This window comes from Pelodiscus sinensis, chromosome 17 (assembly GCF_049634645.1).
Source record: "Pelodiscus sinensis isolate JC-2024 chromosome 17, ASM4963464v1, whole genome shotgun sequence".
Taxonomy (NCBI): Eukaryota; Metazoa; Chordata; order Testudines; family Trionychidae; genus Pelodiscus; species Pelodiscus sinensis.
In genome coordinates, this window is record NC_134727.1 from 33,258,098 (window position 1) to 33,272,944 (window position 14,847).

A 14,847-nucleotide genomic window follows, 5' to 3' on the forward strand; every position below is an offset into this window, starting at 1 on the left:
TTATATTATCTGGAGTCTTTTCCTGAAGTCAGATTGTCCCCTTGAAAGGGTCAGTGAGGAAGTAGTGGAAAAAATGCAAGTCAGACATCGTGTAATCTACAAATAGCCTGAAAGATTAGAGGAAGAGAGCTCTCTTCCTCCCCCTCCTACCATACACAAAAAAGGCTGTTGATTTCCATCATGAACAATTTTCAGTTGATGAAAATTGACAGCTGTAGATTCAGGAACATTTGGAAATGCAATACACATTTGTTATGCATTACAGAATGTGCATGGGATGACTCCCAGGTTTGTAGGCCAAAGTTCTGGTCCTACCACTTGGTTTGCTTATCATCAAGTGTAGGTCGTAGGCTCTTATAAAAAGACTCTCCACACTCAGAAGCAGCCTTGTAAAGGAATGTTTGTTAGAGAGCTTTGAAGTTGAAAAGTACAATATGGTGCCTAAGCAAACTCTACCCCGTGTTACTAAGACTATTTCCTGTCTCTCACATACAGGGACTGTGTGATATCAGCGAGGCTGGCATAGGCGGGATTTGGGGCTGCACAAAGCAGAGCCCACAACACTACTGAAGGGAGTAGGCATGGCAGTCTATGCAGATGGGTTCACCAGTCTCCAAACTAGGTCTCTGGATCCTGGCTTTCTCTCCTGTATATTGCAGCCTTAGGGTACGTCTACACCACAGGGTAAGAGTCGAATTCAGAGACGCAACTTGAGCTACGTCAATAGCGCTGTTTAAGTCAAAATAGCTTAATTCAGCTTTTGGTGCTGTCTACACAGCAGGAAGTCGAAGGAAGAACACTCTTCCTTTGACTTCTCTTACTTCTTACTCTGACTCCTGCAACCTTCATTTCACAAGAAGTTCTGCAGCTCACCATTATTTTGAAATAATGGCTTGCAGTGCAGACACACTCTTTGTTATTTCTGAAATAACGCTGCTGTTTAAACATACCCCTAGTGTTGCAGAAAATCCTATTGAGCTGCTGGAAGGAGAAAGTGCTTTGAACTAAAAGTGTGGCCATGGCACGAGCCATGTAAACCACCTCTGCAAGGGGACTAGCTAACAGCTCTGGGAGCACAGCTCCCAGTGCTGTCGCCTGGTTCACACTTGGTGCTTCACAGTGCTGTAACTTGCTGAATTTGGGGGTGAGGAGGTTTTTTTGTTGTTGTTTTTTTAAACACACCCGAGCCAGAAAGTCACAACACTATTAAGTGCCAGTGTAGGCTTGGCCTAAACTATTCAGCACTGCTGACAGTCAACCTGTGTTTCAATTAATCACAACAGCATTCAAGAAAGATTACTGCCCTCTGTAAGGGAGACCCCTTAAAAAGGCTACTATTTGACCCCTGCAGAATGTCTCATTTTAAGCAAAAGCCTTTTAAAAGTAAAGCAGCAACTTTCTCCCTTGTTGCTTTAAAATATAGTTAATGAAGTTTAGATTTACCAGGTTTTTCAAGCTTCCAATGTTTTAATCTGATTTCTTGCTCTATATAAAAGATGCTGCAGATCTCTTAATGCTGTGGTGGACTCAATAAATTAATGCAATTCTCAAATGATGGGTCAGGACCCCAAGTTCAGGCAGTGAGGCGAGTTAGGGTTTCCCCGATTCTGCACCCCAATAGCAGCCAGAACAGTCTCCACCAGCCAGTAGAATAGAGAGGGGTTTATTGATTTTCCAGAATTCAGCACAGCACATACGTGATGTGGCTACCGGGGGCAGGGCCAGGATGGCTCAGGCCCCTAGGGTTTGGGCTCATCACCTGTAGCCGCCAGCTTAGCCTGTTCTCTCCATGCTTCCCAGACAGCCACTGCCTCTCCCCAAGGCCCTGCCCCCTAGCCAGGTGTTGGTCTCCACCTTCTTCCCTTTCTCTCTCCCTGGGAGACTGAGCCTAGGTGTCTGGGTTAATACACATTTGGGTGAGTCAGTGGGAATCACATCACAGAGCAGGGGGACACCGGGTTACAGAACAGACAGCACCCCCACTACGCCACAGAGGCACAATCCTGTTTTAATGGGGTTGCCAGGGCTGTTAGACTTGCTGGGACCCAGACCTGAAGCCAGAGCCCCACCACCCAGGGCCAAAGCTGAAGCCCATGCCCTACCACTAGATGTGTTCCACAAGGGGTAGACCTCTGACTCCACCACTGGCCCTGCCCCCACACCACTCCTTCCACCAAAACCCTACATCCGCCATGCCTCTTCCCACCCAGTCCTGCTCCTCCTCGGCATGACACATCTTCACTCTTTCCACCCCCCTCTGAATGCTGCCAAACCGTGGACAGTGGCAGGCATGGGGAAGGAGAGGAGGCACTGATAGGTGGGGCCTACCAAGGGGCAGCCAGTGCTGGAGGGTACCTGATGGTGGGCCAATTTTTGCCCCTTGGGTGCTCCAGTCCCAGACCACACACTGAGGCCCTGCCTATGGCTTCCATTATACCCCTCAGTGGTGGGGCTCAGGCTATAGGCCTCCTGGCTGGGGATGAAGACCTGGGTCTTTACCCATCCCCCCAGCTGGGGGCTGGCAGGGCTCATGCATCAGTCCCCCCATCCCTTCCGCACCAGGGCAGTGTAGTGATTTCAGTTGTCAGAAGGGAATCAGGGTGCAATGAGGTTTGAGACCCGCTCTTCTAGTAGCAGCGTGAGCCGCCCCCCTTTAGCACAGGAAGATGGAATTGCCACACTTACCAGCTGTGAAATAACTCTCTCTACCAAGGCGGAAAAGCTGATCTCTTCACTCTCTCTGTTATCATACATGTATTTAATCAGCTTTGGGATGGTTTCAGTATCAGTTTCAGATTCAAACTCGTAGCCTTTGGTCTCCTGCAATTGAAGGCAAGATAAGGGTTTTCTGCCTCAGGCAGAAACTCAACAAGTGCCATAACTGCTGTCTCAAAGTACAGATCTCAAACAGAGGATGACACTGGGCTGGTATACATTTTCATCACTCAACAAAGTGCAAAGATGTAACAAAATATAACAACATTATTTTCAAAGGAATACGTAGGTAGGAGACTTTCGGGCAACTGTAGGGTTGCCAGGTGTCCGGTATTGACCCAGACAGTCCGGTATTTTCGCCTCCTGTCTGGTAAAAAAAAAAAAATTCAGAAAATACCAGACACCTAAAATGTCCGGTATTTTCTGATTTTTTTCCCCCCTCTAACAGGAGGCAAAAATACCGGACACCTGGCAACCCTATGACACTCAGCAACTGTGCCCAGCCTCCGGTTCCCCGCTTACATGGCTCTGCAGGGGATCTGTCTTGTGGCTGGAAAAACAAGATGGCCATTGGCAAAAAGCCTCTTCTTAAAGGGGCTATGCTTTTTTTTATTTTTTTGTTTAACTGCCAGGGTCTTTTTTTTTTGGCTCAACTTTCGTCCCTCCCCCCCCCCCCCCCCTTTTTTTTTTTTTTTAAACTTTACACACCCCACAGAATTTTTCCCCAGTGTTTTCTTTTTTGGGGGTGGGGTGATGTTCGGTATTTTTGGTTAAACCACCTGGCAACTGTAACATAGCAGGGTAGGACATGAGCAGCAATAATGCTTGCAGACACCAGTCATGCCATGTAAATGGTCAGAAATGCTCAGCTTTGCATCAGTTCCTGGGTATTCTTATTAGGCAGGTTCGATTCTAATTTAGTTTGTAAATAAAATACTGTACATTTGCAGTCACACTATGCAGATGCCATGAGAAATTTGCACAGTGGATTGAACTGTCCAGTATTGGAATTATTCCAAACGTACCAGAAATTTCTTCAGGTCCTTATAGTTGGTGATGATTCCATTATGGATAACTACAAACTCTAAAGGAAAGATTCAAATAATGAAAAAATATTAATGTGTAATTCTATGCGCAAAACTGAAATTAGCTCAGTCACAAAAATCAATGAGTTACTTCCAGAGCTTTCAGATCAGGCACCCAGACAGTGAGTTACAAAACGCAAGGCCCTTGGCTTTTTAAAATACAACTTTATAGGACTGAGTACCAGGATAGTTATACAGCCCTCATCATCGCAGTAGCATTGGAGCACTTCCCAAAATAGAAACTGTAAATCTTTCCTGTCCCCCACCCCCCTCTTCCCAGCCAGCCAGTGGGAGAAATAGCTTGATTAGTTTGCAGGGTAGAACGTGGTCTTGTTTCTCAAAAAAAGTCTGTTGCTCTCTAAAGAGCTCACACAATTTCTGAGATTAAATACTGCAGCTAGAGATTAGTACTAACAGTAATCCTTATTAACTTTAGTATTGTATGGGCCGTGTTTTGTTAATCAATACCTAACAAATATGCCACATAAAATACAAGTTGGACCTGCCAAAACCGGGACCTCCCTCATCCAGCAACATCCGTGGACTGACAGGACCATGGGTGTTCCTGGACCAGGCAGTCCTGGCTGGGAGCCCCAGCTGCAAGAGGGCTGGTGGCTCGGAGCCCGGCAGGGCTGGGACTGGCGCCCGTGCCTCAGTAACACAGCAGGAGCCGCAGCAGCTCCAGTAGTAGGGCCAAGGACTTGACAGTCATGGCAGCAGGGCCGAGGCTGGAGATGTGGCGGCCCTGATAGTGCGGCTGGGGCAGCCCAGCAGAGTGGGGGAGTGTGGCTGGGGCTGGCAGCAGGGAGGGAAGGTGGTCTGGGGAGCCAGTAGCAGGGGTCCTCCTTGGGTCTGGCAAAATCGCTCGTTCGGGATCAATGAGGTCCCGAGAGTGCCGACCAGAGAAGTCCAACCTATATAGCCAATGGACCCAGATTGCTCAATGATTAAACAACATGCATGCCAATTAAAAAAAGTCACCATCCAAAAATCATTACATTCCTGAGTCAACAGGTCATGCATATACTGTAGTGTCAAGCAAAGAATGTTAGAGCAGCTGGACACCTGAAACGTGGATGTTTTATTGTTGGACAGCTGTTTTCAAATATGGTAACTCCTGTTTCACTTCTGGGCTGACTCAGAGGAAAGGAAGATTAAAATAAAATAACTTTAAAAATTCTTTTAAAAGGGGGGGCTAAATTAAAAAAAAATCAACTTATATTTAGACACCGTAAGAAGTAGCAAGATAGTTACTATCCGGGGGAAGGGGCAAGAGAATTTGGCCCTTAGTTGCTTAGAAGGGTGTGGCCCGATATCCTAACAATCTAGGTGCTCCTGGCGGGCACCGCGTTGGGGACCACTGCTCTATGTCAACAGGAGGGCTTCTCCTGTCAGCATCACTACCATCTCTTATAAAGATGCCTCCGAGGGAAGATGTTCGCCTGTTGGTGTAGTAATGTCTCCACTGAAGCACTACACCAGTGCAGCTGTGCCAGTGGAGTGTTTAAGTATAGATCTGCCCTTAAAATTTTTCTAGCTAATCAGCATTCAGACACAATAGACAGCTCCAGCTTAGCAGTAGTTTTTTGTTTCAAAAACAGAACAAAGAATTTTACAGCCCTAACAGGCTAAAAATTCATCCTCACTGGAATGCCTTTGAAATGTAGTTACACCCAGGATGAGTTTGACTCAATAACATGTATTTCTAGGTTATGGCTAAGGAGAATGGCTAGTTTTGTATTAAAAATTCCAATACACACAAATATTTATCATTAGAACACTTTATAGCTTTAGTGATCCTATTGCACTTCTGTTTCTTAAACATGACAAATTTCTTTAAGATTTTTCACTGCAGAAATGTTTGATTTGAGCAATTAAACCACTTTGCCATGTTCACAAATGTGTTAAAATTTCTGTTTCGCTAGATAAAAATGTGTAAATGTCAAGTCAGAACTCAATTAAGTCAGTTTTATAGTTTTCCACTGTAATCTGAAGACTTTGGTGACATTTCAAATTCAAATAGGATTCCAGATTGGCATGGAGAACACCTACCATTTCTTTTATCTGATCTCTGAGGGTGACTGTTCACTGCATTGGGCACTCCATGGGTTGCCCAGCGAGTGTGAGCAATTCCAAAATGCGTTTCAAAGTCTGCCTTTAAGTCCATGCCATCTTGTTCTACAGAGAGGGGGGGAGAGGGGAAAATCAGTTCACTGACAGCTATAAGTTGAATCTTAAATCACACAAATGCAAGATTAATAGAACTTTTTCCACATAATTTTAAAATTTCAGTATTTAAAGAAACTGCCAGAAGATGACAAAAACCGCCAAAATATTTATTTACATGGCACTAAATTAATTGCTAATGCTGAACCATTTTCCACCCGCCATAATAGTTATGAACTATTCCAAAAGTTCGCATTCCTACAAGATACAATGCAGACATATATTAAAGTGCAACTTCTGCTTTTTATGGATGGAAGCATTATATGAAACTGATGCTACCAGGAGAACCAGTCGCTTTAGTGCTAGTAAGAGCTTCAGTGGGACAACAGTCCATGTTCCACCATTCCTGCTGCAGAATATACGTTAAGACTATGGTTGCTTGTACGAGGAAACTCGTATTTCCAGAGACATGGTGGCCACCAAAAGGATGAGTGGCTCGAGGCCTGCAGCAGTTCTACTTGAACAAGAAGAATGCTGCTTTACACATAGAGCATGAAGACTGATACACTGACAGTGGTCTCTGATCACACAGACCACTCATTCCAATCTAATGCCTTCAAGGCTGCCAACGGGGAAAAGGGGAAGCTGCCTCGGGACCCGGTAACTTACGAGGGCCTGGGATTCTTAGCCACCGCCATTACGACAAAAGCAGCGAGAGCCCTGGGCAGTGTGGACCGGGGTAGGGCTGATTGGGAAAGGCTAACTCCCAACCCTGCCCATTCTGTCTGAGGCCCAAGGGCTTCATTTCTGTCGGCAGCCCAGAATGCCGGCTATACAATGCAGCCATCGACAGCAGCATTTTTGCACAAGGGATGTCTAAGTACAAAGCCAACACAGATTCTTAAACTTACTGTATAACTCCTCATCTAGGGCCTTTACTTTTCCTTTTTTCTTTATTAGTCTGATGTACCTTTCTTTATCTTCGTTATTATTTCCATCAATAGCAACCCCTAGGATTCAAGAGACATGTTTATAGGTGTCAGCTACGCAAGAAATGCATCAAACAGGCAATGATGTTTGTTCAGACTCAGACTTGAAGTCTAGAAGAAATGTCCTGCCTGAGATTAGACTGATATGCACATGGCAAAGGCATGGCTCACTTGAAAATTTGCCTCCAAAAATAAATGCTTCTATTCTGGACTCCTGTGGACAAAGATTCAAACAGGATTATAGCAAGTCCTGTATCTCCCAACTCAGGCAAAATTCCTACTCAAGTCAACAGGAGTTTTGCTTAAGTAAGGAGCCCCAGCTAAAGCGGCGAGGAGTCCTGTGGCACCTTATAGACTAACCAAAGTGTTGGAGCATGAGCTCCCGTGGGCAAAGTCCCACTTCATCAGATGCATGTAGTGGAAATTTCCAGAGGCAGGTATAACACCTCCAGATCAGCTACTAAAAGTGGGCCTCATCCTCCCTGGCTGGATCCACCTAGTCACCTCTAGCCTGATTCTGGCCTGCATATTTATACCTGCCTCTGGAAATTTCCACTACATGCATCTGATGAAGTGGGACTTTGCCCATGAAAGCTTATGCTCCAACACTTTGGTTAGTCTATAAGGTGCCACAGGACTCCTCGCCGCTTTTGCAGATTCAGACTAACACCTCTCTGATACTCGAGCCCCAGCTAGATTTTGTCCAATGATATAAACAAGTTAAAATTAAGAGGATGTATCAGAACCCTCCTTAATCCCTCTCCCCCATTCCAAAGACCAGCCCCCATCGGCCCCAAAACCCAACCCTACATCGGATAGACAGTCCTCCCTTATCCAGTTTGCTTTGGTTACATGGTCTACACCTCAGTTATAGCCGAACATGTGATTAAATCAAGTTTCAGTCTTGTGAAGTACTAAGGAAAGTTGAAGATGAGATTAAGAGCCAGGAGACATTAATTTGATCTTTTCCTGGCAACAGTAGAAAATCAGATTGAGAGAATACTGTGCAAATCAAGATGCTGAATCTTGATTAGAAGCACTAGCAATATTAACTTAAATTTAAAAGGTAAGCAGATACAATCCTGTTTACAATTGCTCATTTGTACATCAAGCACACCTGCAGAGTCATATCCTCGATATTCTAATCTCTGTAGTCCTTTTATCAGAGTCTCAAATATCTCCTTCCGGGTCCGAGGTACTCTGTAGTTCAGATAAGCAAAGATGCCTGTAAGTGGAGGGGGGGAAAGGAGACAGAATACAAAGAGCAAATGTTTAGTTTGTTTGGATTCCTTCAGCAATGGTTTGAATTCATAAATAATTTTAAATCCATTAATATTTACATACTAACATTTCCCAAGAAAGCCTCCTATATTTGGAGCAGTTAATCCCAGTGGACTTTAAAATGGGAAGAGAAGTTTATCCAATCATTTTAAATACTGCAAACAAAATACAGCGTTCACATCCATTAAACATGTGCAGCAGTTCTAGGCAAGCTTAGCCTTTCATTCTTCACACAAATATCACAAATTAATGACCATGGAGCTGAAGAGAGTCTTCCATTTTCAGATGCAATAGTGAAAGAATTAGGGATGTGAATGACTAGTTAACTCGTCACTTCCCCCTGCTTGCTGCCTCTATCAGAAAGAGGCAGCGACGGGGGGGGGGGGGGGGAGAAGAAGGGGGTGCTTCAGGCAGCACCACGTGCAGCCCAGGGCCACACCCTGGGCTCCATGTGATGCTGCCGCTTTGAAACACCGCATGCAACTGGGGGCTAGCTGGGGACTCCCCCACTTACCCCAGGCTCCATGTGGTGCTGCCACTTTGAAATACTGTGGGAAGAATGGGGCCAGCAGAGGACTGCTTGAATCCCCTGCTGGTTCCATGGTCCCTGCAGTGCTTTTGCCTTGGAAGTGTCGTAACAGCCCTGGGTCTGTTGCTACACTTCAAAGGCGGAGGCGCCCTTATTGACTAGTCGATACAAACTGCATTGATTATTCTATTAGCTGATTAATCTAAATTTAACATCCCTACAAAGAATTGGAGAGTACTGTAAATAATTGCAGGTGCAGATCTAAAACTAGACATCCCAGTACAACGAAAGGTGATGTTAGTCATCTAAGTCAGGGCTCAAAATGCTTTTTAAATAGGATAGGTACTTGGAGCAGAGCATCTATTTTTGAAAAGCCCCTACTTTCTATGGCAGAGATGGGGAACCTAAGGCCCAGGGGCCAGATGTAGCCCCCAGCTTGCCTGGATCCGTCCCCTGAGGCTTGGGGCTCCCCTTCCAGCATTGGCACTGTCACTCCAACCCCTTGCCCCCCGCTGTCCCACCACAAGGCTGGAGCACACAAAGTCTAATAGCCTGGGACCCCTAGACTCTGGTGTAGGGAATGTGGGAAATGAGTCAGCAAGGGTTTGACATTCTCTCTGTCTGTCAGGGTTTTTTTTTGTTTGTTTGTTTGTTTTTTTTTGCTTCTTTCTTGTGTGCAGCCCCCAAGTGATTTTTCTGTGGGTCAGTAGCTCCTGACCCCAAATAAGGTTCCCCACCACTGTTCTATGGTATACAACAGTCATTTTAGCAGGGAGAGAGAGAAGAGAAAACTAGGGAAGCAAATAGCCAGAGATTCTGGGTCTATTACAGGGGTGAGTTTCTCTGGCCTGCAATGGGCTGGAGGTCAGTCCAGATTATCCTGATGGTCCCTTCGGACTTGAAAGTTTGAGGTCATCTTGTTCAAATCGGCTGTAGGAAATAACTGAACACTCTGCCCATCCTGTCCCTCTGTTTGTGAAGCAGAGTGCAAAAGCTGGACTATTTTTTCTTGAATGGGTGGGAGAGAAGGACAGTGAATGGGACACTACTAAGTCAGGAAGGAATTCCTAGCGTGTCAGGTTATTTTCTGAAGGCTGAAGTGTAGCAGCTTAAGTGCCACAGAGGCATAGCATAATGTTTCTATGAAGAATAACTGCTAGGGCAGCAGACAGCCACACTGGGCTCCTGGGTAAGATGGGAGAGGGAGGGCAGCTCCATGCTCCCAGAAGGGCAGGACCTCAGGCAGAAGAGGCAGGACCCACCAGTCCTCAATGCCACGCAGAACATACCATACCCCCCCCCCCCCCCCAGCCCTTAGAGGTGCCTGGAATGTGCCACATAGCACTCCAGGAGCAATTTAAAAGGCCTGGGACTCCAGGTGCTGCTGCATTAGTGGTGGCGAGGAGCCCAGGTCCTTTTGAATCACTGAGCCCTGAGACAGTTGATCCCTTTGTCCCCTGCTGGCAGGCCTGATAACTGCTGATCGTGTTGGAGATGCAACTTCAGTGTTTGTTTTTTTTGAGGTTTTTTTTTTTTAAAAGGTGACCGGTAAGCAAAAAGACAAAAATGTATGCATGTGATCATTTTTGTTATAAATGGTAGCCTGGAAGGTTTTGCTGTTTAAAAAAAAAGGGGGGGGGGGACATTTTTAAAACATTCTAAATTAGCTCCTGTCTAGTCCAGAAAGCCATATGCAGACTAGAGAAATAGTGAAACTGACAACAGAGCAAAAAAAAAAAAAGTTGAGCTATTTAGAGACGCTTTAACCTTTAGGATGTATTAACAAATATGGAACTGCAATGACTAATTAACGTTTTGAATACAAGAAGTCTTGGTTAAAGATCCCATAACGAGATCCCATAACGTTATTCCATCAATTAAAGGTATTAAATTTAGATATCCCAGCGGTCCTCCAAAAGCAAGGAAGTTAGTGAAGATAGAGAAGATAGAATAGTTGAACATCAGGGAAAACTCTCTGCTAGTGCAAATCCAGTAACTTCAAAGGGTTTCTACAACAGATATTATCTGTAGCCTGATATAAATTATTGTGCTCATTAGAGTGGTCCTAGAACAGCATAGACTCTGTAGAACAATGCTCTACTACAGAAGAGCAATCCCTCTATTTCAGTGGTCCCCAACCTTTTGAGGTTGTCGGGCGCCAGGGGGCGTGGCCATTTGCCCGCTGGGCGCCAGGGGGCGGGGACACTTGCATGCCCAGGGGCGGCCCCCCCCATAGCCACTTGCCCGGGGGCGGCCCCCCCCCATAGCTGCTTGCCCGGGGCCGGGGGCCCCCCCATAGCCACGCACCCGGCCCCCCCCCCCCCCGCAAACACCCTGCAAGCGCCATGCGCCCGGGGCCGGCGCTTCCCCCTCCCCCCTGCAAGCGCCACGCGCCCGGGGCCGGGGCTTCCCCCTCCCCCCTGCAAGCGCTGCGCGCCCGGGGCCGGCACTCCCACAAGCGCCACGCGCCCGGGGCCGACACTCCCTGCAAGCGCCGCGCCATGTGCCCGGGGCCAGACCAGCCCCGAGCACCTGGCGGGCGCATGCAAGTGCCCCCGCGGGCGCCATGTTGGGGACCACGGCTCTATTTAGTCTCTCACCAACAGAAGTTGATCCAATAAAAGATAACACCTCACCCTACACTGTAACAACACAGCCACAGGACCACTGCATACATCTGTTCAACTGAGGCATTTCTAATGTGCCCATCATATTAATATCCAGGTGGCAGTTTGTGCAGAGAATGTTGACACAGTTACATTTTTGAAAAGGCATTTAAACCCATTGCAAGCATTTTTCTTACATGGATTTTTTAGAAGTAATGTCTAAAGCCTATTACATATAGAGCCACCTCGGCCTGAGGACTTGTGGACATCTCTTTTAGACTCATTTCCAGTTGCATTTTAGTTTCTTGAGTCTGATGGTGAGCCTCAAAGATTCTGCTCTTAATACCATTCCAAAACATTGCTACATGCCTCCCTTTTCTGATCCAACCCTGCTTTCTACGCCGGATTTCACAATGTACTTAATGACACATCAGGCTGATACGTTCAATGTGGTTTCCTTGTGATTTTGCAGTGTTCCAGGAAAAGCTTCCTTCGGGACTGCCTTTACAATGCTACCAGTGTGCTGTAATTGTTAAAGGCTCCTTGTTTCCAGGGAGCTCTTAGCTATATTTCTACGTATGTGAACTAGGAGGTTCAAGCCTCTACAGATCATTACGCTGAAAGTGATAGCAGCAGGCCAGGCTGCCAAGGATTATATTACAAATTCTTTGGGTATAGGGAAATTCATTCTCAAAACTAAATCTCAACAGTATTTCCTTCTGTTTAGTGATTTATTCACTCCATGTACTTTCTTCTCTGCACAGATGATCCTTTTTGGCAGATTTTAAGAGGTGCTGAGGAACATACAGTTAGAAATAACCAACGTTTTAGTACAGTATTTTCTGAAAAAGCTAATATTCACTGGAAGCAGAAGCAAATTATTGGTTTGACAAATATTTTTACTCATATAAACAAGAGCTGTGAAACTGATGCTTTAATGGCATCCAGAGACATGAGTTGGATGCCATTTCCAGAAGATTTTGGATAAAGAAAGCCAACACATTTTAGCTTAAGTATTATAAAAAAATCAAGTAAAGCTATCGAACGTGATGGTCTCACACACCAGCATGATCTGAACAATGAAATGTTGGCCTTAAATATAAATCTAAGGTGCAAGATAGAGTTGGATATTTTGTATCCATTCATAGTCATTCCTTTTATCTTTTGCTAGGGTATTGTGCCTTTGACCTAAATACCATGAAACTGTAGGACATGGAAGATGAAGCCAGCTATCACTACATAATGACTGTTTATTATCTGATTTGATCCAGTCACTTGGAGCAGATTATCAATTCCAGTACAAAACGGCTTCTGTACAAACAAAGGAAGGACTGGAGAATGGGGCCACTCAACCACTACTCAGGAGTGTAAGTAAAAGCAGAGTTAATCTTTGCTGGAGAACTCTCCTGAAACCCTCATCAAGAGTCTGCAGTTCTGGCTTTCCCAGCATGTCATGTGTTAGAAAGAGAGACTGAAAGTTTTCTTTGGAAAACTTCACAAGAATGCTTGTAATTACAAGATTTCACCAAGATGGGGGCAGCCTATGCTTTCAATTTAACCACAAATACAGGGATCCCTCTCTCCCACCCCCACCCTCCAAGAGACACAAATCTGTATTTCATAGTTGGGAGTTGAGTGCATTGTTGGTGCAAAATACTTAGCTCCGAGAAAAGTGACTGTTCCATTTTAGACATACCAGAGCTTTTTATTTTACATTTCAATAGCCAAATCTTTTGTTTAAAATAAAGTCAACATTTCATACATTGTATATCCTTAGTACACTATTTTCATGCAAAATTTCTATTTACAAATCACAACTCTGGTTAAAACGTTTAAAATTAACCTACATAGTCCTGTTTTTTGTTTCACCTGGAAAGGGTATTCCGTGCTTCTATGTAGATACATTTTAAGTACCTAAATTTAAGACCCCCATACTGCAAATCTTTGGCCTGTGGGGGATACCTAAACACATGCAGTGCACACACTAAAGGTACCACAGTGAATATTTCCAAATTAAAAAAAAAAAAATCACTGAACCTTAAGGAACTACCGATATTTTAAAAAATATTAAAATATCCACTGCCTCTAGAATATTGAAAGTGTCTGTGTTAAGTGATGTATAACAGTTATATTAATGGGGCCATACATCTTAGCTTGGATATTTTTAAGATGTCTCATGTCCAGAATAAGGATTTCCGATCTTTTCCCAATGGCACTTTAGGACTGAAGTTCCAATATAACTTTTAAAAATGTTTATATGAATAAAGACGTCAGGAGGCTGAATGTGATTAAAGCCCATCACTCTCACTATATGACTAGTTACTTCTCTTGGTGAGTTAGCCTACCCCTAAATTAGCAGTTTTACTAAACTGCTTTAGCAGGATTAACACCCTTATTTCCTCAATCAATAAAATCCGCATACTTTGGGATTCTGAGTCATTTCCAGTCTCTCAGTTTAATGTTTATAACTGACATGCCTGTTTACCTAGCATTGTCTCTTCCCTAAGCTCCTTACAGGGTTTCTTATTTGAGACCACTGAAGGCACCATTTAACTCTGTTTTGATAAAAGCAATTTAAAAGTTCAGTAGCTGCTCAATCACCATGCTGGACAAGACCACACTTTGGTTTCTGATTCAGAGCAGAAAACGGGGAGGTGACCCAAACTCAACCTCAGTCCAAATCTCAAACCAAAAACCCTTTTTACAGTTTCAAACAAGTATGGGTAAATAGCACTGCTTTCCCTATCCTGCAAATGGGCTCCTTATCTGTACCAAATTCTTCTGGAGTCTTGAAGGGCCTCTCTATGGGTACGTCTAGACTACATGCCTCTGGCGACAGAGGCATGTAGATTAGGCTACCCGACAGAGTAAAATGAAGCGGCGATTTAAATAATCGCCGCTTCATTTAAATTTACATGGCTGCCGCGTTCAGCCGACAAACAGCTGATCAGCTGTTTGTCGGCTCAGCGCGATAGTCTGGACGCTCCCCTGCCGACATCAAAGGGAGTTGTTGACAATCCAGGTATGCCTCCTGGGATGAGGCATACCTGGATTGTCGACAACTCCCTTTGATGTCGGCAGGGGAGCGTCCAGACTATCGCGCTGAGCCGACAAACAGCTGATCAGCTGTTTGTCGGCTGAACGCGGCAGCCATGTAAATTTAAATGAAGCGGCGATTATTTAAATCGCCGCTTCATTTTACTCTGTCGGGTAGCCTAATCTACATGCCTCTGTCGCCAGAGGCATGTAGTCTAGACGTACCCTATATGAAAAAAATAGTCCAAAAAGATTCCATCCTTTGCTATACTGCACTGCAGTATTGAAGCCCTAGTGTAGGTATCTGAAGCATCTAGTCACATGCAAAGTAGGGATGTAAAGCAGTTTGAAAAAATATAACTACTAAAAATCCTAGTGATTACATGGTTAACCATTTTTGGAGACGGATGGTTTGGTGAGACTAGGGAGGGAAAGCTGGT

At 44.9% G+C, this 14,847-nt stretch overlaps 1 protein-coding gene and 1 long non-coding RNA gene across 8 annotated transcripts in view; one reads left to right on the forward strand and one right to left on the reverse strand.

The window, feature by feature from the left end:
• LOC142818741 (uncharacterized) overlaps positions 1 to 14,847 on the forward strand; it is a 56,432-nt gene that overhangs the window by 24,924 nt on the left and 16,661 nt on the right. For 2 of the 5 annotated variants that reach the window (XR_012896382.1, XR_012896383.1), the window contains exons 3-4: positions 496 to 684; positions 12,643 to 12,738. This is a non-coding gene — a long non-coding RNA (uncharacterized LOC142818741). Of the gene's footprint in view, positions 1 to 495; positions 685 to 12,542; positions 12,739 to 14,847 lie in introns of all 5 variants that reach the window. The other 3 variants (XR_012896384.1, XR_012896385.1, XR_012896386.1) reach the window with 3 other exon arrangements.
• GFPT2 (glutamine-fructose-6-phosphate transaminase 2) overlaps positions 1 to 14,847 on the reverse strand; it is a 149,482-nt gene that overhangs the window by 15,719 nt on the left and 118,916 nt on the right. For all 3 annotated transcript variants that reach the window (XM_075900490.1, XM_075900489.1, XM_075900488.1), the window contains 5 exons: positions 8,073 to 8,180; positions 6,878 to 6,976; positions 5,853 to 5,978; positions 3,741 to 3,799; positions 2,686 to 2,820 (listed from right to left, as the gene is read on the reverse strand). In XM_075900490.1, the coding sequence (XP_075756605.1) occupies positions 2,686 to 2,820; positions 3,741 to 3,799; positions 5,853 to 5,967 (309 nt within the window). In that variant the 5' untranslated portion in view covers positions 5,968 to 5,978; positions 6,878 to 6,976; positions 8,073 to 8,180. The remainder of the gene's footprint in view (positions 1 to 2,685; positions 2,821 to 3,740; positions 3,800 to 5,852; positions 5,979 to 6,877; positions 6,977 to 8,072; positions 8,181 to 14,847) is intronic.